Source organism: Penicillium canescens (assembly GCF_028828765.1).
Source record: "Penicillium canescens strain IBT 15451 chromosome Unknown utg000010l_segment0_segment0, whole genome shotgun sequence".
Lineage (NCBI taxonomy): Eukaryota > Fungi > Ascomycota > Eurotiomycetes > Eurotiales > Aspergillaceae > Penicillium > Penicillium canescens.
In genome coordinates this window covers 3143090-3164509 of record NW_026703972.1, presented here as the reverse complement: position 1 = coordinate 3164509, position 21420 = coordinate 3143090, and the positions used below count along the sequence as shown (strand labels likewise).

The 21420-nt window shown below is 48.0% G+C and overlaps 4 protein-coding genes across 4 annotated transcripts; 3 read left to right on the top strand and 1 right to left on the bottom strand.

Annotated features, from left to right (window-relative positions):
• Positions 1-1454: 1454 nt before the first annotated feature.
• On the top strand, positions 1455-2666 carry N7446_012533 (ESCO family N-acetyltransferase; the record flags this gene model as incomplete). The annotated part of the gene is made up of 2 exons (XM_058521275.1): positions 1455-1486; positions 1544-2666. 2 exons carry the CDS (start codon positions 1455-1457, stop codon positions 2664-2666), a joined length of 1155 nt encoding a protein of 384 aa, XP_058366641.1.
• A 94-nt stretch (positions 2667-2760) lies between these two features.
• Positions 2761-3194, top strand: N7446_012532 (uncharacterized protein; the record flags this gene model as incomplete). The annotated part of the gene is made up of 2 exons (XM_058521274.1): positions 2761-2941; positions 2998-3194. 2 exons carry the CDS (start codon positions 2761-2763, stop codon positions 3192-3194), a joined length of 378 nt encoding a protein of 125 aa, XP_058366640.1.
• Positions 3195-11355: 8161 nt separating this feature from the next.
• On the top strand, positions 11356-12152 carry N7446_012531 (uncharacterized protein). Its single transcript, XM_058521273.1, has 3 exons — positions 11356-11479; positions 11545-11592; positions 11652-12152. The coding sequence occupies exons 1-3, from the start codon at positions 11365-11367 to the stop codon at positions 11975-11977; spliced, it is 489 nt and encodes a 162-aa protein (XP_058366639.1). The 5' UTR covers positions 11356-11364; the 3' UTR covers positions 11978-12152.
• A 7487-nt stretch (positions 12153-19639) lies between these two features.
• Positions 19640-21180, bottom strand: N7446_012530 (uncharacterized protein; the record flags this gene model as incomplete). Its single annotated transcript, XM_058521272.1, has 2 exons — positions 20733-21180; positions 19640-20681 (listed from the first exon to the last, which is right to left on the bottom strand). Exons 1-2 carry the CDS (start codon positions 20933-20935, stop codon positions 19640-19642), a joined length of 1245 nt encoding a protein of 414 aa, XP_058366638.1. The 5' UTR covers positions 20936-21180.
• Positions 21181-21420: the final 240 nt, after the last annotated feature.

Below are 21420 nucleotides of genomic sequence, written 5' to 3'. Positions count from 1 at the left end.
AGCGCGCTCGCTTCTTTCCACGATAATCGATCATACAACTGCCGGGTATGTTTTCCTGGGAGTGCTGCATCCACTCGTTTGGAGTGTTTCCCTACATTCTCTGGCAGGCACTTTTTGGGGACTGCTTGGGGTCGTGAGATGTTCAGTGTTGTCGACTTCATCCGTGGGACCTGCGCTTGCGGGGTAGCATCCTCTTGCGTCGCGGCCCGAGCCTGCTCTTTCGCTAGGCCTAGCAGGAACTTGATACAGTAGTTTTCGAAATCAGTTATACCGCCACACTCTCTCGACTTGATTGCCGGAAAATATACCCGGTTGACGCTAAGCCCCTTTTGGAGCACCGCTCTGTAATGATGGCAGAACTGTGACGGTATTTGCTTCGTTACATTCGATGAGTCATCGCATTAAGAGACCAAAGCTTGATGTCTCACAATGGTACTGTAAGTTACAGATACTATTTTGGAAAGCGGTCTGAAAAGCCTATGTCGACATGATACCCAATCAGGACTCGTAAGTGTCGGAAGTAGTTTCCAGCAATCAAGTCGTAAGAGTGTGGCGGTATAACTGATTTCGAAAACTACTGTAATCTCCAAGTCAATAATCAACTGCGTATTAGTATCTCAGAATGATGAAATTCATGTCAATTTTCACGCTCTTTGCTGCTTCCAGTGTACTTGCTGTAAGAATTTCTACCCTACTATATTGATATATTCTAGTACTAATTTGGTCATTTTAAGTGCGACCCTTCTACCTGTTGTTATAAAAGTCTTGCAACTTGCTATGACTATGCCGTGAGTATCTATATACTTTATTGAATGCAGGCATAATTTAAGTAACTAGTAAAAGGGAACTGCTTTCTGCCAGAGAAAAGTATGCTCTCAGGAAATCTTGAATGATTGCGTAAGTTCGGATTCCTAGTTACGTAAGTTCTGTTCTAACAACAGCAGGGCACAAATTGTTGTAGTACTACTAAGAAAGAGTGGTCTAAGAACGGTGTGCCTGGGATGTACTACTATGGCGTGTCCTGCTCCTAGTGCAAGTCGCAAGCAAACCCGTGACGGGAAATAAGAATGTGTCGAGGGTAGTGGAGCAGTCACTCAGCTGTCTCCTATTGGTTTCCTTAGTCCTCGCTTCTCTTTGTCTTTTATGTAAAGGTTCAATTTCTTGACATGTTACTACATAGCTGCGATTAGACTCCCAGCCGTTTCAATTCCATTGCACTCTCCATTCTCCGTCAAATCCATCTCTCGTAAGAGGCCGCTTTGCTGTCATAGGATTTTCTTGCACTATCAATTTAGGAGCTCTTCGGTATTAACTCCACTAGTCACCTGGTTGGGGGTTAGGAAGGTATATATCTGTATGAAGGTAAAAAACAGACTACCGTCCCACGCGTGCCGTCACTGATTCAACTTGAACTTTCTCAATTTCTCCCACTTAACCATTTTGGAAAAGCAGGGATGCCGTGGACTGTCACCAATTCTTTTAAGCGGTACGTCTCCTTCTCTATCTTGTCTATGCGCCGCGCTCACTCACTAACTTTGTTCAGAGGCCTCATGAAAACATACGGAAGACCGACATGGCGCGTCTACGATGACGAGCGCGTTGCAAAGAAAAGACGCATACTGGATGAATCGAATGAGGCAGAGACCAACCTGCAATATGCTATTCACGAATCTTCAGCTGCTGTGCTCTCTAGCCCGTCGCGCCGCAATTCCGTCGTGCTGTCGGAAGGCACGCTCGATGATATTGACGATCTCACAACACCACCCTCGTCGCCACCCCCACGATTAACTCCGCCGCCAGTAAATACTCGCAAAGCAACATTTGCCTTCCTCAAGCGAAAGCACAAGGATGCCGGGTCACCGCTGACAGAGGTCAACTCGAACAGTGTGCGCTCGTCGGTGGCACCCAAGAAGGGGCAGAAACCAGTGACGCGCCAGATGCAGATTGAGCAGGGAAATGACACACGAAAGACGTGCGCTACCTGTGGCACGGAATATATCCCCTCCAACACCGAGGACGCGGCGCTGCATAAAAAGTTCCACGAGATGAATGCTACCGGGATCGACCTGGGAAAGGCATTTATGCGCGCAAACGCCTCGCGCTGGGTTTACGAAGCTACTCGGTTCGACGAGAAATACGTGGTGATTGTCGATCGCAAAGCGTCCCCCAGTGCGAAAAGCCAAGCCAAGAAGGTGCTCGAGGTGGTCAACAAAGAACTCTCATCGCCAGAGATTGACGATGAAACACTCTGGAGCCAAACAGAACCGCCCAAACATCTGCAGGATGGCTCGACTGAGAAAGTGGATCGGTATCGGGTTTTTCTGCATATGAAGGACAGTCACTGTGTTGGGCTCTGCCTGACGGAGCGCATCTGGGAATCGCGCCCGGTCGCGACGGATCGAAATGGCGCAAACGGCTCCTCGGTTTCCGTGCGAGATGAACTACGCCCGGCCATTGTCGGGGTGTCTCGTATCTGGACCTCCGGATCCTCGCGGCGAAGGGGAATCGCCTTGGATCTCCTCGACTGTGTCGTGATCAACTTTATTTACGGAATGGAAATAAGCAAGGCACAAATTGCATTCAGCCAGCCCACCGAGAGCGGGAAGCGTCTGGCACATAAATTCTTCGAGGATGAAGAGACATGGCATGTCTATAACGAGCGGTGATGGGAGGGGAGATGATTATTATTAAGGAGAGCGTGTTTACCTGTATCATACCTGCCCATAGCATCTGGGATTTCAAATTGAAATTCGAGTTTCAATGTTTCAAAATTTCGTTGTTTTATTCACAACGCGGCCTCTCGGGGCCGCTGGACGCTTCCATCCGAACGCGGCGCGTAGGAACCTCATGGATAAGAAATTCAGCGGGGGACTCCCTCTCCCCTCAATCTTCTCCCATCCACTTGTGTCTGGATCAAATCCCTTCCGCGCAAGAAACCTAGGTCAGTCTTCTTCCTCTCTGTCCGATATCCCGAACGCACCTCTAATTGTAAGACAGGCAATCCCGCAGATCCTCAGTCGAAGAATGTCCCCAACCCTCCCCAATCTATCCCCACCATAGCAAACGGCTATCTGGGGAAGTCATCTATATCCCTCGAGCTCGAGGTAGACGACTCAAGCTCAGATGAAAACCCGTCCAACCCGGACGCCTTGGCCAGCGACAGCGAGGGCAGCCACTCTGCCTCCAAGAGCTAAGCTCCTGGTGATCGCCGTGCATTCTTTGGGTCTGCTCCACTCCCTGCTCCATCCCCAGATGGATCCTCTACGCCATCCTCCGCGCAGCCATCTATATCAACAGACCGCAATGTGCAGTCTGCATCAGAAGATGGAGCTGTAGCCCCTGACGCATCCCGAGACCCAGCGCTCTCTACGCCCCGAGGCTCAATCTTCCCCCTCCTAGGAAAGTACCGGCTGGACGAGGGAGAAGAAGCCCCCGCCTCCGCCCAAGAGCCCTCACGGGAAACGGATTAGCCATACAGCTACTAGTATAAGCGATGTAGATGCAGGTGCACACTCTTCACAATCAGCAGCTCGCTGGAGGTCTAGTAACAGGCTATCCATTCATGGCTCCTCAACGGAAAGGGTGACGCCTGGCTAGACCTCCGCAAAGCCCATAAATGGGCCCGACCTTTAGGCCCATAGCCCAACCAGCAGTGGGCTGTTGGCCTAACCTCTATAGCCCGCCCCAACCCATAGCCCATGAGTGGGGGCCCATGAGGCCCCCAATATAGCCCATTTCTATGCATAACTACGATCTTGGCGCTCATAAAACCGCTGATTAATGCCTGTTTTTTACGCATGTTCCAGTCTGTAAGCCTTTACAAGGCATACATCGGCCCGACGTTTTACCAGGCCTGATCTAGTATTTCAACTCCCAATCCGGGGGTTCAACTCCCCCAAGAATCAAGATCTCAAGATCCAACGGCGACGACATAGTAATTAAGGTCGTAGATGAAGCCAGCTACAGTAGGCACTATAGTTTACCGGCGTCATCCAAAAAACAATCCAATTTCACCAAGTTTTCGTAGTATTCTGGTACTTAGAGAGTTCCAAAGTGTCAACATGTAGAGATATATATCTCATATAATTAGAAGTAGGTGCATGTTTCTGTTGAACTGTAGATTCAAGGGTCAAATCTATGAATTATAGGTTTATAGAGTTGAAATTTATACCAAAAGATAGCCAATCTCTCAGACTTAACGTCTGTCTTCACAGAAACGTAATATTCTGGGGATTACAGAGATGAGAGAGGTTTGAAGATATCTCATGAGCCATGGGGTGAAATGTTTTGGGCGAACAAATTGTAAAATGGGCGGGGAGATGGGTTATCCATGGACTTTTCTTGGGCTTTGGATGGGCTGAATTCACTGCATATGCATGATCTAGCCAATCAGATGCTAGAATCAAGATATTCCGTTTTAATGTCGACTGCTACGGTGATCTCTGTTTACAATATCTGTTTGCTACGGCGTCGATACGTCGACAGTTCTCTCACTAAGAAGGTATGTCGATCTCTTCCTCCTGAAGCTATTCCCCTGAAGCCCTTCATCCAATTTTGAACCTACTATCAAGTTGTCATCCTGATCATGTCGCAAAGCCAGGAGTTTAGATTCTCCCAGTTGGGCCTGTTCGACACTGAGCCCGACAATTCGTCAATTGCTACGCCTTCTCTTTGCCCAGCTACTCCGTCCACCTCTCGGCAGGTTGATAGCTTCTCGTTCGTTGAGCCGTCTGTTCCTTCGTCTATCGCCCTAGATCCCCTTGAACGCTTCCAACGTGTCGGTCCTGGTAGGAGAGGAGGCCAGTTTTTCCTTTACGACGCGATGAATCACACTGATTGGGTCAACTGGTGGTTGGAGACTGACTATGGATCTAAAAACAAGATCGCTTGGGAGTCACAGCATGGCTCCGCTTCGGAGACCTGGAAACAGTTTGAGCAAGTGGCCCATACGGCGACTGGAAACCCAAAGGTCTTGTGTAAGCGTTGCGATGCAATTCTTGAGCACCCTTATACTACTAAGAAGGATGCCAATGGGAGGGTTGGTCGTCATGGCACGACAACAATTACCCGTCATCTTCAGACCTCAGCCTGCCAAAAGGCTACAAGTGGACGCCGGCAGAGGGCTGAATTGACGAGGTTCCTTCAAACGGTATACTATCATACCTAGCTCTACTAGACCCTACTAACTAGCATCATGATCAGGGTAGTCATAGCCAGACATTCTCGCAAGAAGGTTTTGAGAGTAAAATCTTGGAGTTTATTACTACTAACCGGCTTCCATTCCAAATCGTTGAAAATCCAGCATTTCGTGAGCTCATCGCAGAGGTAAGTCCGTCAGACGCCAGTCCGTAGGCGTCAAATCGCCCAAATCCTCCAAACCCGCCGCCCCTACCAATCAGCCTCTATTTGCCTCGTCACCTAACTAAATCTTAAGTCTTGAATCTAGGCACAATCCGCCCTAAGCCCTCCGATCGTGCCCTCCGCTGATACAATTCGACGTCGCCTGTCTGGCCGTGTTAAAGAACGACAGCATGATACACTCAGAATGCTTCCAGAACATGCAAAGATCTCGATTGCGTTAGACTGTTGGACATCTCCATTTCAGCAGGCATTTATGGCTATTACTGGCTATTTCATCGATGCCGAATGGGTCTACCGTGAGGTGCTACTCGGCTTTAAACCCCTTCATAGTTCGCATACAGGTGCAAACCTAAGTGCTATTCTGATGGAGACGCTTACCGAACATGGCATTAAGGACCGAGTCTTTGGAATAACCACCGATAACGCATCGAATAATGAGACTCTGGTTAAGGCACTACAACAGTCTTTACAACAAGAGCCTTCGGCTTCGGCTACTGGTTTTAACGTCATCCGGGTCCCCTGTCTCGCTCATGTCATCCAATTAAGTCTGAACCAACTACTTCACCGACTTAAAGCACGCCCAAAGAATGAACAAGCCGAGACTGTCTGGACAGAGGAACAACAGATTAGCCTTGCTAAGGCGAATGCGGAGGCCAGGTCTAAGAAACGGGACATTGCGCATACCTTAGAGGATACGATCTCTTGCTGTTTATATCCGCGGGAGCCCTCAGCGTCGAGATCACTTCCTCAAAGTCCAACACGACCTCGACAAAGGCCAAGGCAAAGTTCCAGGGCAAGGACTTATGCCGATCCAGGACGTCAAAACTCGATGGAATTCAACGTTTCTGATGCTACGCCGGGCGAAGAGGCTCCGTACTGCTATCAATGAATACTGTCGTCAGTTCAACTGTACAGAATTCGAACTTGATGATGAACAATGGCGCCAAATTGACTATCTGATCTATCTCACAAAGCCATTCTTTGACTTTACGCTCGCCCTTTCGAAGACACGAGAGGCGACGTCGTTTCTTGTCTTCAGGATCTATAACCAGCTCTTTGAACACCTTGAGAAGTGCAAGTCGCAGCTACAACGAAAACGTGTTCCATGGAAACAGCAGATGCTTACCTCCCTCGGAGCAAGCCATTCAAAACTGTCGGAGTACTATAAGAAGACGGATCATATGCGCGGGCATATCTATGCGGTTTGTACGATGCTATCGCCGGATAGTAGATTCCAGTTCTTTTTATCTGATAACTGGGAGGATGCCAAAGAGATCCGTGAGCAGTATCGAGTGGCTTTCCGTGAGGCACTTACTCCTATCCAGGAGCGTCTTACTACTTTAAATAGCCCGCAAGTGTCTTCCTCTGGATCGATGCCAAGATCCTTCCTTCTTGGCCTGATGGCTCCCCCGAAGTCTCTCTCCAAACGCAAAGGCAAAGCTGGTAAAGCAACGCTAGGCCCGACTAAAGATGATGAGATGACGCAGTATCTCGACGGCAGTAAGTTAATCTCTATGTTTATTCTTTCTTGAGAGATGGTTTTTCGGCCGAAAAACCATCCCTATCTTCATGATACTAATTTCTTACAGGTTTAACTATATCTGATGAGCCGCTCTCCTTTTGGAGAGAGAATCAATATCGCTTCCCTGCTATTGCCGCACTTGCAAGAGATTACCTTGCAATTCCAGCCACAGGTGCTGGAGTTGAACGTCTGTTTAACACTGCACGCGATATCTGCCACTATCGCCGGGGCTCTTTGAAGGCGCAAACTATCGAAGAGCTGATGTTGTACCTCTGTACGTCAAGGTTTGATCTTGAAGTGCAAGAGGCGAAGGAATTTGAGCAGTTCTTTGGCTCTGATGAGATTCAGATCCTGGTGGAGGAGGCTCAGGCGGCTCAAAAGCCAGGTGATGATGCCGAGGAGCCAGCTGAGGTGCTAGCTGTCGTCGACGTTGATGCGATCAGTGATGCTGAAGAGCAGGGTGATAGATCCGGTGATCTGATAGATGTTGACGATGACGATGACGATGCTACTATCGCTGCGGCACCGTCTCATGCGGCACCGTCTCATGCGGCACCGTCTCAAGTGCGGACATCAGGGAGGAAGAGGAGGCATGTTGAGGATGATTTGTATGAGCATTATTAGCATGTAGATAGTTTTACCTCTTGGGATCTAATCAATCGATCTCATCAGTTGATCTCATCAGTTAATCTCATCAATCTCATAAATCAGTGAATTGCGTCGATTTCCATGAGATCTCAGTCAATTAGGGGCCTCAGGTGGTAATTGTAATACTCAAAATTACTAGGAAGGTCTACATAACTTATGCAAATGCCAAGAATTGGCATGTTTGCAATGTTTGGGGCCCATTTGGGGGCCCATTAAACCATATTGGGCTTCTACCTTAGGCCCATAGCCTACCAGTGGGCCTAATGCCAGGCCCAAAACCCGCCCCATTTATGGGCTGGGGTGGGTTGGGCTATGGGCTTTGTGGGCCGGTGCGGAGGTCTAGTCACGGGACGACCCCCTACCCGAGAGGGTAGGGGGTGTCCCTCAGCCATAATGCAATTCTTGTTGTGATATGAGGCTGGTGCAGATCAGGAACCAAGCCGTACCATCGGAATTAATCCCGAGGTGTCTATACGAAGAAACAAGTTGATTGGAAATCAACTTGATCTACTCTTTGTGTATATATAGCCTCAGTTATTCCCTCTAGTTCAGTACAATTCAATCTTCCTTTGTACTACAACAATTCTCAGCCATAATGCAAATTCTCTACTTTTTCAACTTTACGTGTATTCCTACCTACCAAAAATGCCTAAAAGACCTCGTGATGAAGAGGATCTGCTAGCTAAGGCATTACATGCTTATACTACGCGAGAATTTTCATCCCTACGTAAGGCTGCGGACCATTATCGCGTGTCTTATTCGAAGCTTCGCGGTCGCAAAAACGGACAGACATCTCTCTCCGATCGCCCTACCACCAATAATGCATTAAATTCGAATCAGGAAAATGCATTAATTAGCTGGATCGAAGTGCTAAATTCTTGCTATACACCTCCAACGGCAAAAGACATTGAAATTGCCGCAAATCGCCTGTTGAAATAGCGGGTTCGGAGAGAGTTGTTAGTTCAATGTATAGCTATCGGCTTATACGGCGTCTACCTCCACACATCAAGCTTCTGACCCAAAAATCAAAGGAATCTTTACGAATTCAAGCCGAGGATCCTGGGGTTATTAGCCATTGTATGATAGGCTTGAGTATCTCTACTGTGAGCATGGCTTTGAACCCTACGAGATCTATAATTGGGATGAAACCGGATTCCAAAATGGCGAAGGACTCAACCAACACGTCGTCTCTACGCGTCAATCTGCTAATATTGCTACTGGAGGTCGAGGTGAAACTATTACCGGCATTGAATGTATTGCCGCTGATGGCTGGGTGATGTTTCCATGGTTTCTAGTCAAAGGCAGCGTCCACATAGAAGACTGGTATAGCAATATGTCAACCTCTTCTTCGGCGTACAAAATTATCCATTTGACGTCTAGTGGCTGGACGGATAGTGAGACTGCTTACCGATGGCTATGCTCATTTCATGAAGCCACAAAAAACCGCGTACGACGCGGGCGACCGAGGCTTTTGCTAATGGATAATCATGCGTCTCATACAACTATCGAATTTCTCGATTTTTGTAAGGAAAACTTGATTATTCCTTGGTATTTTGTACCTCACACGACTCATATATGTCAGCCCCTTGATGCTGAGGCTTTTTTAAGCCTAAAACATAAGTTTAAAATGGCGAATACTGAGGTTGTGGCGTGGGGTGGAAGTAGCGAAAAACGCGACTTTTTCCGCAACATTGACGCCGTCCGACGCCACGCCTTAAGGTCCAAAACTATCCAAACCTCGTTCAAATCTACTGGTATCTGGCCACTAGATCCGACACAAGTTTTGGATAATTTAGGGCAGTATTCGGATAAAGAGGTGCTACGCATGTACGACGTGCCGTCACCCGCCCGCGAATTCCCAATTTCAGCAACCAATGCTCCGCCTAATTCTTATGCGCGCATTGAAAAATTAGAGAGTACGGTTTTCCCACTGCTTGATAACCCGGCTCTTGATTTACGAAAAATTCGGATGCTTATACGGCGCGCAATTGATGCCGGAAAATCGTCTCTATGTAATGCGGAACTTGCAGAGATGAGCCTTACGCGCGCCCTTAGCCACAAAACGCCTGGGAAAAAGCCAAAAAGCAAGCGGTGGGTAAAGGGAGCTACGAAAAGCCCCTTTTCATCAATTTCAGGTAATAGGCTAGTACAGCATAGGTGTGAGAAAGAAGATGAGTCGAAGCTTCGAGCTTGGCGGAAAGACGCAGAGAAAATGGCAGCTGATTTAGCGGCTAAGGAACTGGAGGAAACGTTTGAAAGTGAGGACGATGATACATTATTGGCTAATGAGGCTATTGATGGGCTTTATTTCATGGATCCTGGACCTTATACGTCTAAAAAATGAGCTAGAAGTTGAAGAAATTGAAAATTTGCAATATGGCTGAGAATTGCAATTTGGCTGAGGGACACCCCCTACCCGCGAGGGTGGGGGGTCGTCCTGTGACACGGCTAGTCCTATGGGCGCTAGTCATTGGCGTATGTCTACCACGGAGATCTTTCCGAACGTTTTACAACAAGGAGCCCCTTGGCACCCAGCTTCTTATCGCAAAAGAGCCGGGTATATCTCCGTGCTAGCCAAATATCAATAACTGGTACATGCAGTTGTGTTTGGTTTTTATGTTAATTGTTTGTTTTTATTGGGACATATTCAACATTTCGTCCGCTGATTTATTGGCTTGATTTGAAATGTTTCATTTTTCTTTTCATATTTTTAGTTCTCACGGTTGCCCAACGATTCAACCTCTTAGGGTCATCGAGCGTTCTTGGATTTTGGCAGTCATCAAATTCAATCTAGTCACTCGTTTCTACTCCATCATCAAATTTTGCAAATCCTATAGTATATGAGTTCTTCAGCTGATAGCTCACATATGCATTTTTCATTCACCTTGTTGTAGTGAGTTATCTCAAACTGTGCCTCCTAGCGCCTCTCTAAAGTCAACGAGATATACCTGGCAACATGACGTCAGAGGCTTTGTTCAGCAATATATGAAGTTCAAAAAGAGTTTGCCTACTAGATTCGACCCAAGATTCCAACTTCCCCTGTTACCCTCAACAAGTTCTCTGTTTTGTTGATAGCAGCATACATGACAGAATACCGGGGATTTTCATACAGTAACCGGATTTTTCAAACAACTAGAACCTGGAAATCAATAGCAGTGGAAGTTTTCCCGACATAACGGCGACCCATTTTTGGGCCGACGCCTGATAGTGAATCATTAATGACGCAATAATTGCCCGGGGTGGACAAATCAGACATTTCTCGGAAGACACGGAAGCTAAGAATAGGATTGAACTCCAAAAGGGAATCCCCCGAACTGATGCCCACTCAAATCTGAAGATCGTCAGTGGGCTTACTCCCGTAACGGGGGGTTGGATCCACTCTTCGGGTTAAAACACGCCCGAATCTTGGCTTGGCTCGAAAATGCAGGGCCCTCAGGGTTTTGTATGGCAGTCAGGGTTTTGTAACTAGATATGTGGCTTCAATTGCGGTCGAAAGAGACCCCTTTCTGCTTTGAGGGGGCATTTTGTAACCCAATATTTAGACAGAGCCCGACAAGAGCCCTTGACGCCATCTGCCGTACAAATCATGTATTCTACCGCTATGAGTGATTGCAAGACATGTTTCGGTCTCTCGACCAATAAGAGAATAAGCCAAAGGATTTTAAAGTTAGCCACTTTATTTTAAAATGGAAGAGGGGCAACTTTGTGACCTCAACAAGTCCAAACATGTCTTAAGTCGTATCAAGCTCCCTTTCTCTGGGGTATAAGAATCACCAAGTCCCTCCGTATAGCTTCCTTCTAATTCACAATCAACCAAACCATCCACATTGAAAATGAAATTCTCCATCGCTGCTATCACCGGCTTCGTCAGCGCCATCAGCGCCGCCACCCTTCCCTCGGCCTTCACTCTGGTTGCTGAGGGCGGCAAGACCGTTCTGACCGACGGCCGTACGTTCAATTCGCCCCTTCAAAATTCCAAAATTGAAAGCCAGAATACTAACAATGGTGACCAGAGTACGCTTTCATCGGTGCCAACACCACTGACCACGAGATCCTGATCCGTAAGTCCATCAGCCAACCCGGGTTCCACTGCAAGCAATATCCTGACACACTTCTTCAGTCCGTGGCGGCAGCCCCAATGGTCTCGTCTCCTTCACCTCCAAGGACGGTGTCCCCACCGCTCTCCAGAACCTCTACATCGTCGAGGACTCCGTTTCTCCCCTCGGCCTGACCTTTCCCCACTCCAGTGCCATTCCCCAGGGTGGCAACACCACCGGCTTCGGTGTTAACAACAGGGGCCTCTTCACCCACGGTGGCAAGGCTTGGTTCGCTGTTGACGGCTACGGCCAGAATCCTGTTCAGGAGATCTACTGGTACGGTGCTCACAACGCCGAGTACCGCTCCGAGCAGCTCTATGTTAAGGAGTTCAAGAACTACTCCGCTTAAATAAGTGCTGAGCAGCGCTAGCTTGAGTTAACGAGGGCTTTGGTGAAAGTTGCTTGTTTGTTTTGATGAAGTCTCTGTGATAAGAGGCTTCTTTCGCTCCTTCATGTTTTTTGCAATTGCACATACATGTATCATATATACCAATTCTAGCGACACCGAACCTGCAGAGTTCTGGAACCGTTTTATACTTCATCCTCATGCAGTTACCTGATCCTTCTACCTGTATAACTATGCCACAGCATCAAGAGCTCATTTGATCATTGCCTTGATTGTGGTCTCAAAACTTTCCGGCTCACGCCCCAAAATTTTGCCAAGGGCAGGTGACACAACAGCAGTCTCGCCCAGTTTGATAGCCTCCCAGGCAGTAGCCCACTCCTTCGAAAGATTGACCCCATGGTAAGTAAGGAAATCAGCATTTTGAGGAATAGCAGCATATTCATCCGCAGAAATCTCCCTCACTCTCCTACCAGCCCTCCTCTCCTCTAGTACTTATCCTTTGCCAGTCCCTCCTTCAACCCGTGCCTCAGAGTGCCGCGTCCTTTCCATTCAGCTGTCTACCTGCCTGGAGCACCTTTGCACACCCTTTTGTTTCCCCAGAGGCAACATGAGCGACGTTGCAGATCCATCCTCAGCGATCGACAGTGACACTTCGGGGGTGTCTTTCCGGCCTGACTTCGATGCCACCGACGGCTCCGATTCTGGGGACGCCTCAAGTTCAACCGGGCTGACTACCCTGGAACCCACCTGTCTTCCCGATGACCGTAGCCGGCCGCCAACTCGTCCAAAACGACCCGTGCGCCGCCCAGAGGACGCTGGTGCCTTGCCCGATCAAGCTTTTCAAGGCGGTGAAAAAGAGGGGTTACGGATCGGTCCGGTCCCAAACTTACGGAGGTTAATAGGGATCACGAGTGCAAGAATGACAAATGGTGGCTTTTGTCGGGCAGAATTCCCGCTTGGCCGACTTAGAGGTAGTGAGAATAGTTATGCTGGTACCAGTCTAGCCTTATTAAACCTAGCGTAATACGAAGTAACGTCGTCTATGCCCAATTAGGCTTTAGTCTATCCAGCGCTCACAAATAGACCTAACGTCGGCCAACTCGTCTTCCTACCCTTCCCTGCCTATAAGGCACTAAAACAAGCTGAATTCTTCCAAATAACATGTTTTCGCTAAACAAGCACCTGTCTCCTCTTTCTGACTAGTCAAGACACGCAAATTGAAGTTGATTGAGTCTCAAAATCGAAAAATAACGCGAAATGACATATACTCTCCAAGTCCTTCCACTCCGCCATCTCTGTCTTATGCTAATTACCCCCTGCTTGCCCTCCAGATCTCCGAAACAGGCCCTGACTCAGTCATTCTCTCCATATCCGACTCTCGCAGCTGGTATCTCCGCCGGGTACGTGGTGGAGAGATCCCTGGCGGCACACGAGCTCGCTTTCGCCGCTGCGGCAGCGGTGCCGGTGGTGCTGGTGGCGGAGTGGCCTCCACAGCTCTCTGCGGTGATAATGACCTGATAATTGCTCCTAGTGATGGGAGAGATGATGGGATAGATGCCTCTGACGGCGGAGGAGATGGCGCTGGAGCTCCTGCTGCCACAGGAGCTTCAGCTTCAAGCTTTATCGTCACCGGTTCCGGTCTTTTCCTCTTGATAATCAGGAAGACCTCATAACTATCCTTGATCTTGGTAAATTTCGTACAGAAGTCTGTGAGGAAGCTGTTCATGATCTTCCCGCATGCCTAGGAACCAAGGCTCCTTTTTATTTTTAACTGCAGTTGCAAATCGAAATGTATCTCCCTCCTCACGTGTGTAATCCTCAGGGTCGAGCTCTACTAGAAGCTCGTTTTCGATGAAATCGACGAAGCTACTAATAGTATCCGGCGTAAGGATTGGAGTAACTGTAGCTACTCATAACGAGACAAGTTAGTATATCTCTCTTAGCTGCGGGATCTCTCCATACTTAGCTTTTCAAGCCTATCTGGCTTTCCCGATGCTAAGCACCAATAGAGATAGCAGTGGACGATTAATGAGACTGTCGCTGGCGCTGTAGGGACTTGAAGTCGCCCTCGGCCGAGGCGGCCACCTCCGGAGCTTCTCCCACCAATAAATTGGCGCTGAATCGATCGCTGTTGGATCTGGCGCTGCCGGATCTCATTTGTCGTCCCCGATAAGGCCTGGAAGCGTGGTTCAGGGGTAATTAGGCTTCTCTCGTAAAGGGTCGCCCTAGCCGAAGAGGATAAATTCTGTATAGGAGTTCTCGTGCTATACGTAGGGGAAGTAATCTGGGCAGTGGAGACAGGAGGATAAGTAAAAACATCTTCCCCAGTATCGTGGGACTGAGTATCGCGGTAGTGCGCCATAAAAACACAAATAGGATGTTTTTCGAGGAAGAATATCAGGTACAAAAATAATGTGAACATAGGAGGGAGCCGAGTCAGCTTGGAACAGAACGAAATCCCCTAGTAAAATTAGTACTCAGTTAAGACTTTATGACGAACTGAGGCATGGATATCTTACCACAACGAATCCACGGATAGGCTTATTTAGCGTCGGCGCCTTCCCCTATTAGTTTCGTATGGTAATCCGGATAGAGCCGGAAGTATAGCGCCGTGATAACCTCGTGTTTTGGCGTTGAGACATATATACGTAAGAAAGTTTATATATCGAATTACCTCCGTCGATCCCCTTCTTCCTAGATACTAATTGGCTATCCTAAAATCCTAAGAGCGCTATGGCACTCGCTGATCGGCCTGTGTTTGGATATTGGGCCGAGATGCTGTATAGCGGCGCTGAAAATTAGCTTTCCTGTGCCTCTCCAGGCTCCCAATCCCACGCGCCGAGGGGTTTTGTAGTGAGGCGGAGCACTGGATACTCATCCAATTGGTCATGGAGAAGGGCACGGCGGCGGAGTTCGAGATATTCTGCACGGTAAGGATGACTAACTTCCACTGGCGCACGAGACGGGGGGTCCTCAGGATTGAAGTCATTCCCAGGCCCATAAAGCTCGGCTCCAATCTCCTGAAGCTGCTGGTGGCACCAAGCCAGGACGTCAAGGGGTAAATATTCATCTTTATCCCAGTCCCGGACGTCCTCCTGTAGCTCGCGAAGCAGCATAGGATCAACTGCACGCTGGTAATCGGGCTTAGATGCATTAAAATAATTCATAAAGGGCTTCCCGGTAACAGCGTTCGGCCGTGACTTTTGCTTTCGGATATTATGAATATTCCAGGTCTTAGCGTACTCGCTAATAACCCGGCGGAGTGTAGGCATATAGACCGCAAGAAGGGCGACTTGCTCAGGGATAGAGCCGGAGAAGAGACCTATAGAGGATTAGCGGCAGCAGCGGATAGTGGGCAGGATAACTTACCTTGTTCCTGGAGCTCCCGGAAATACTGGTAATAGAGGAAAGTACATGACTTAGATAACTGCGCCCACCAAGCCTCTATTCTCTGGTTATCTGTGCTTCGTCCTAGCCAGAAACAGTCTCCATGGGCAGCCTCTGGATCGAAAACCTGCCGCAGCGCCCATTGTGCATCCCCAATTAGGGATGTCTCCGAGCCGAGGTCAGACCGAATAATCTCCGGTTGGTAGCAGAGGTCGGCGATGGTGTCAAGAAACTGAGAGAGAACGCTCACTGCTGTACGAGAACTAATTCCCACGTATATCCAGAGAATATACCGAGAGTACCCATCAATAGCGGCATAAACCTCAACTCCGAACTGCGCTAGCTTCATATAACCATCCACATGCCACACGAAATTCGGCCCAGGGCACCAATACTCGCCGCGGGAGCGCTGGAGATCGTATGATCGGCGGAGGAGTGAGTCAGGGCGAAGGGAGCGGTAGACTTCGAATACTCGGTGCTGTGGGAAAAGAAAACCATGACGGCGAAGGTGGTGATAGAGAACGCGACGCCCATAACCTTCGGCATCGCCAATCCCAAGCTCCTCGGTCAAGATAACCTCGATTTCGAGCCGCTGCTGCTGCCTCTGAAGCGGGCAGTCTGTACGAAGCTGAATTCCAAGCTGTTTTCGTAACCTTTTAAGTGTAGGTTCAGAGACCTGGAATCCCTCCTTTTGTAGCACTTCGAGTGTCTCTTTAGGAGATAAACCGGCTTCGGTAACTAGCGTGAGAAGGCGAGCGTGCAAAGCTTCATTTTGGCTGGGTAGTTCGCGTCGCAGGCCCCAGGAAGAAAGGCGAGTTTTGAGCGTGCGAAGTGAGATATTGACGCCGTAGCTTTGTATGATGGTCTGGATATTGGCAATAGGTGTATTCTGAGAATATAAGAGAGTAATCTCCTCCCTATAAGACTCTAGGTTAATTGGAGGGCGTGGCATGGTAAAAATAGAGGTTATTCATACGAGCCCAAAATAGTAGGAATTATACTGTGTTAAAATCAATAGAAAGGATTGCCGGCTACCTGGTCATACGGTCTTATATACACACTACACTAGCGTAACTACTGAGTCGGAGATTTAGTAACGTAATCTACGGGCGAGTGAAACACCGCAAAATACCATATTGAATGCCATATTTTGATTCCTCTATATCTCAACCACTAGCGGTTTATTCTTGTTAAAATTTGAAACAACAGTTTTCCAAGCAAGAGCAATAATATATCTAGATTTTGAGCTAGTCAGACCATTATTTCGACACTTTACCATAAAATACAGCGTAGTTTTGATATTGAGACATCAATATATATATATCTCCTATTTCTTAAACTTTCTATGCTGCACCACTAGGTCACAAATGCTATTTAGGTTATACGAGCTTTATATGCTATCCGAAAGAGCTATATTTTTGGAGATATGAAGTTGTTATTTATCGCATTTAGTATGGAGTTTTGGGGTATTTCACACGCCCGTGTGTTTCACTCGCCCGTGGATTACGTTATTCCGACCTAGAACTACAGTGACTGGACATAAGTTTCTACACCCCAGCCAGCTCACCGTCTCTATTGATTTATACCGCCTACCTAAAGCGCGTAGTATAGAACCATGCTAAAAATAGTAAGCGACGCAAACCTAGGATGGGAGCATTTCCTTGAGACGATTCCGCAGCGGATGGAAGCTATTATTGGGAGCCAGAGGCGGTATACACCGTATTAGATTCCATAGTATGAATTCATGGAGGTTTTTGACTGGCAGTATATTATATAATCAGGGGATGGGGCCAGACAGTGTAGAAACTTATGTCCAGTCACTGTAAGTCTGTTCCTCGCCATAGTGGCTAACCTAATTAAGGTAGGGCGAACAGGATATAAAATACGGACGGAAAAGGAGGCGGTATACAGATTGCCCAATTATATTGGATTCTGGGTTATTGCACTCGTGATCCCTAATAACCTCCGTACCAAACTAGACCCACTTGCTGACAACTTGTTGTCGTATTGACAGATACTGGTAGCCGTGTCACAGGACCGCCCCCCACCCTCGCGGGTAGGGGGTGTCCCTCAGCCATAATGCAATTCTCAGCCATAATGCAAATTTTCAATTTCTTCAACTTCTAGCTTATTTTCTAGACGTATAAGGTCCAGGATCCATGAAATAAAGCCCGTCAATAGCCTCATTAGCCAATAATGTATCATCCTCCTCATTTTCAAGGGTTTCCTCCAATTCCTTAGCCGCCAAATCGGCCGCCATTTTCACTGCGTCTTTCCGCCAAGCACGAAGCTTCGATTCATCTTCTTTCTCACACCTCCGCTATACTAGCTTATTACCTGAAATTGATGAAAGGGGGCTTTTTGTAGCTCCCTTTACCCATCGCTTACTTTTTGGCTTTTTTCCAGGCGTTTTGTGGCTAAGGGCGCGCGTAAGGCTCATCTCCGCAAGTTCCGCATTGTATAGAGACGATTTTCCGGCATCAATTGCGCGCCGTATATGTTTCCGAATTTTCCGTAAATCAGGACTCGTGTCATTAAGTAGTAGAAAAACCGCCTTCTCTAATTTCGCAATGCGCGAATAAGAATTAGGCGGGGAATTGGTTACTAAACTTAGAAACTCGCGGGCGGGTGACGGTGACGGCTCGTCATACATGCGCAAGGTCTCTTCATCCGAATACTGCCCCAAATTATCTAAAACTTGTTTAGGATCTAGTGGCCAGATACCAGTAGATTTAAACGAGGTTTAGATCGTTTTGGACCTTAGGGCGCGGTGTCGGACGGCATCAATTTCGCGGAAAAAGTCGCGTTTTTCATTGCTTCCACCCCACGCCATAACTTCAGTATTCGCCATTTTAAAATGATGCTTTAGGCTTAAAAAAGCCTTAGCATCAAGCGGCTAACATAGATAAGTCGTGTGAGGTACGAAATACCAAGGAATAATCAAGTTTTCCTTACAAAAATCGAGAAATTCGATAGTTGTATAAGATGCATGATTATCCATTAGCAAAAGCCTCGGTCGCCCGCGTCGTACGCGGTTTTTTATAGCTTTATGAAACGAGCAGAGCCATCGGTAGGCAGTCTCACTATCTGTCTAGCCACTAGACGTCAAATAGATGATTTTGTACGCCGAAGAAGAGGTTGACATATTGCTATACCAGTCTTCTATGTAGACGCTGCCTTTGACTAGAAACCATAGAAACATCACCTAGCCATCAGCGGCAATACATTCAATGCCAGTAATAGTTTCACCTCGATCTCTAGTAGCAATGCTAGCAGTTTAACGCGTAGAGACGACGTGTTAGTTAAGTCCTTCGCCATTTTAGAAGCCGGTTTCATCCCAATTATAGATCTCATAAGGTTCAAAACCATGCTCACGGTAGAGATACTCAAGCCTATCGTACCGATAGCTAATAACTCTAGGATCCTTAGCTTAAATTCGTAAAGATTCCTTTGGTTTTTGGGTAATAAGCTTGATGTGTGGAGGTAGACGCCGTATAAGCCGATAGCTATATATTGGGCCGACAACTCTCTCCGACCCTACCATTTTCAATAGGCGATTTGCGGCAATTTCAATGTCTTTTGCCTTTGGAGGTGTATAGCAAGAATTTAGCAATTCGATCCAGCTAATTAATGCATTTTCCTGATTCGAATTCAATGCATTGTTAGTGGTAGGACGATCGGAGAGAGATGTCTGTCCGTTTTTGCGACCGCGAAGCTTCGAATAAGACACGCGATAATGGTCCGCAGCCTTACGTAGGGATGAAAATTCTCGCGTAGTATAAGCATGTAATGCCTTAGCTAGCAGATCCTCTTCATCACGAGGTTTTTTAGGCATTTTTGGTGGGTAGGAATACGCGTAAAAGTTGAAAAGGTAGGAAATTTGCATTATGGCTGTGGGGCACCCCCTACCCGAAGGGTGGGGGTCGTCCCGTGACACGGCTATATGAGAGAGAAAGGTGGAGTTGGAGATATGAAAGAGGGTTGGAGATAGCGCGTGGCAAACGTCACTGACCGCATTCAGTGCATTTTTAGCGTCTGTTTATTTTGGTTGCAGACCTGTCTACGTCGGTCGAATTGCCGGTTTACCCGATTGGAATCTAGAGTCCATTCAGTGTAGAATAAGTTGTTTATAGGTTACGCAGCAGGTTGCTTCGGCTATCACGGCTATACCTTGTCAGCACCAAATCAGTTCTGTAAAATCAGTCTACGGAACTAAGGAAAAAATAGGCAAAGTGAGCCAGTCAAATTTGCTAAAAACTAGTATACAGCCAAAAGCCCTCAGCGTTTGCTCAGCAGAGATAATCTGCGAGAACTACTGGAACTCCGTGAAACTCGATGCTCTCCGTTAATACGTCGCCGACCGGATTTCAAAATACTACCCTGTTGCGACAGACCGAGAGTATCGATTGCCCAGGCCATGGTCAACAACAACTCCCAACTCGGTCGAGCCTCCGGGGCACCAGCCGACCAGGTCGGGGAGAAATGCTCACTAACCGCTAGCTGCAATGCTCTGCAGGTCGCATCGCGAAGTGGACGCGCCAAGGCTGGGCTGCAAGCAAGTAGTCTGGTGAGCAGTCTCATCCGAAACACCGGACGACTGGACGCCTTCGAGGACGACAGACTCGGGGTCGAAATCAACCATAAAATCAAAGGGAAATGCTGATAGATCTCCGCCGTCGAGAATATCAAAGGCAAACCCGTCTTCAGGGAAAGAAGAATTTGGCTCAGCGGGTGAATCATGGTTGAACAGGCGGCGGAAGTCATCGTCAGAAAGAGGAGCTGCAACGTCATTTGCAGTTGAAGGTTCTTCGGAAAGGTCGAAGAGAGGAAGGGCGCTTCCAGCTCCTTCGAGACCTCCGACGGACACTGCAGGTCACACAACACCGCTGCAGGATGTTGTGTCGCGTCGGAGGCTTCAGCCAGAGTGGAAGGCTTGAGGTAGGGGGAGTAGTCGGTCACAGAAGGGGTGGGGAATGGGATTCGTTCCATGGGGAGTTCGTCGCCTTCCTGCTTGAAGAGGGTGGGCGTGACGGTGAGAGATTCAATGGCGGGAGAGCTGGCTTTGGGAGTGGCGCTGCGAGATCCGCGAACCTCAGCGGAGAGTTGAGCCACCTGTTGACTGAGGCGGTTGTTCTCGGTCTCCATCTGTGATAGCCGCTGAAAAAGGAACTGATTCTGTTGTTCCATGCGGATCTTCTCGATGAAAAGCTTCTCCATCTCCAGTATCTTGCGTTCGCGTGATGTTTGAGCGGCTGCGCGGTTCCGGAGGACCCGTTCTATCCGACGCTGCTCTTTCTCATCATCTGTCTTAGCGCGTTTGCTAGTTCTGTTAGTGATGATTCGCGAGTGGGCGAATGGAGGGCACACATACCGAGGAGGTAGGTTTGTCTTTGGGATTGGAAGTTCTTGTCCCCAAGACTTTCTCTTCTTTGCTGGCTTCTTCTCGTCCTCTTCCTCCTTGGTGTCATCCTCTGGCTCTGGCGAGTCCAGTGATGTATCTGCGGGGGAGATTGTGTACATTTCGGGATCAGGAGATGTTCGCGAAGTGTCCAACGGGTTGATAGTGTTGGCCATGATATTGGATACCGGTGCCGGATGCAAGGTTCTGTTCAGATGAAGACACTTGAGGGGTAAGATGAGATTAACCTAGTCAAGGCCACGCTGCCATCACGGCACCGGAGATCCAGACTCAGGGGAAATTGAGTCAGAGGTAAGTCAGCAAGAAGAGAGAGAATGGAAAGGACAATTGTTTGTTTGCAGGTGGAAGAGTGGCAGAGTGGCAGAGTGACAGACTTAAGTAGAGGCCAGCGTGGTCTAAGGGGGGAACACAGGGGACTGTAGGTACAAGGGGGCTTTACATTATATACATTACACTATGATAGGGGAAGTACCCATTTGGTGTAAATTACGCACCATTTCCCCCTGCGCAGACGAGGTACCAGTGCGAACGCTGGTAGGGTTCGATGATATGCCGCACATATCGCCTGAGCCACCACAGATTGATGCGCTTGAATTTGTAGTTGATGGTGTAGTAAGTTGGTAGGTTGAGTAGAATGCTT

Excerpts from the sequence above, each read along its gene's own strand:
- N7446_012531 (XM_058521273.1), top strand. The coding sequence starts at position 11,365 with ATGAAATTCTCCATCGCTGCTATCACCGGCTTCGTCAGCGCCATCAGC. Across the intron at positions 11,480-11,544 it reads GACCGTTCTGACCGACGGCC|AGTACGCTTTCATCGGTGCC; the intron begins GTACGTTCAATT and ends AATGGTGACCAG. Across the intron at positions 11,593-11,651 it reads TGACCACGAGATCCTGATCC|TCCGTGGCGGCAGCCCCAAT; the intron begins GTAAGTCCATCA and ends ACACTTCTTCAG.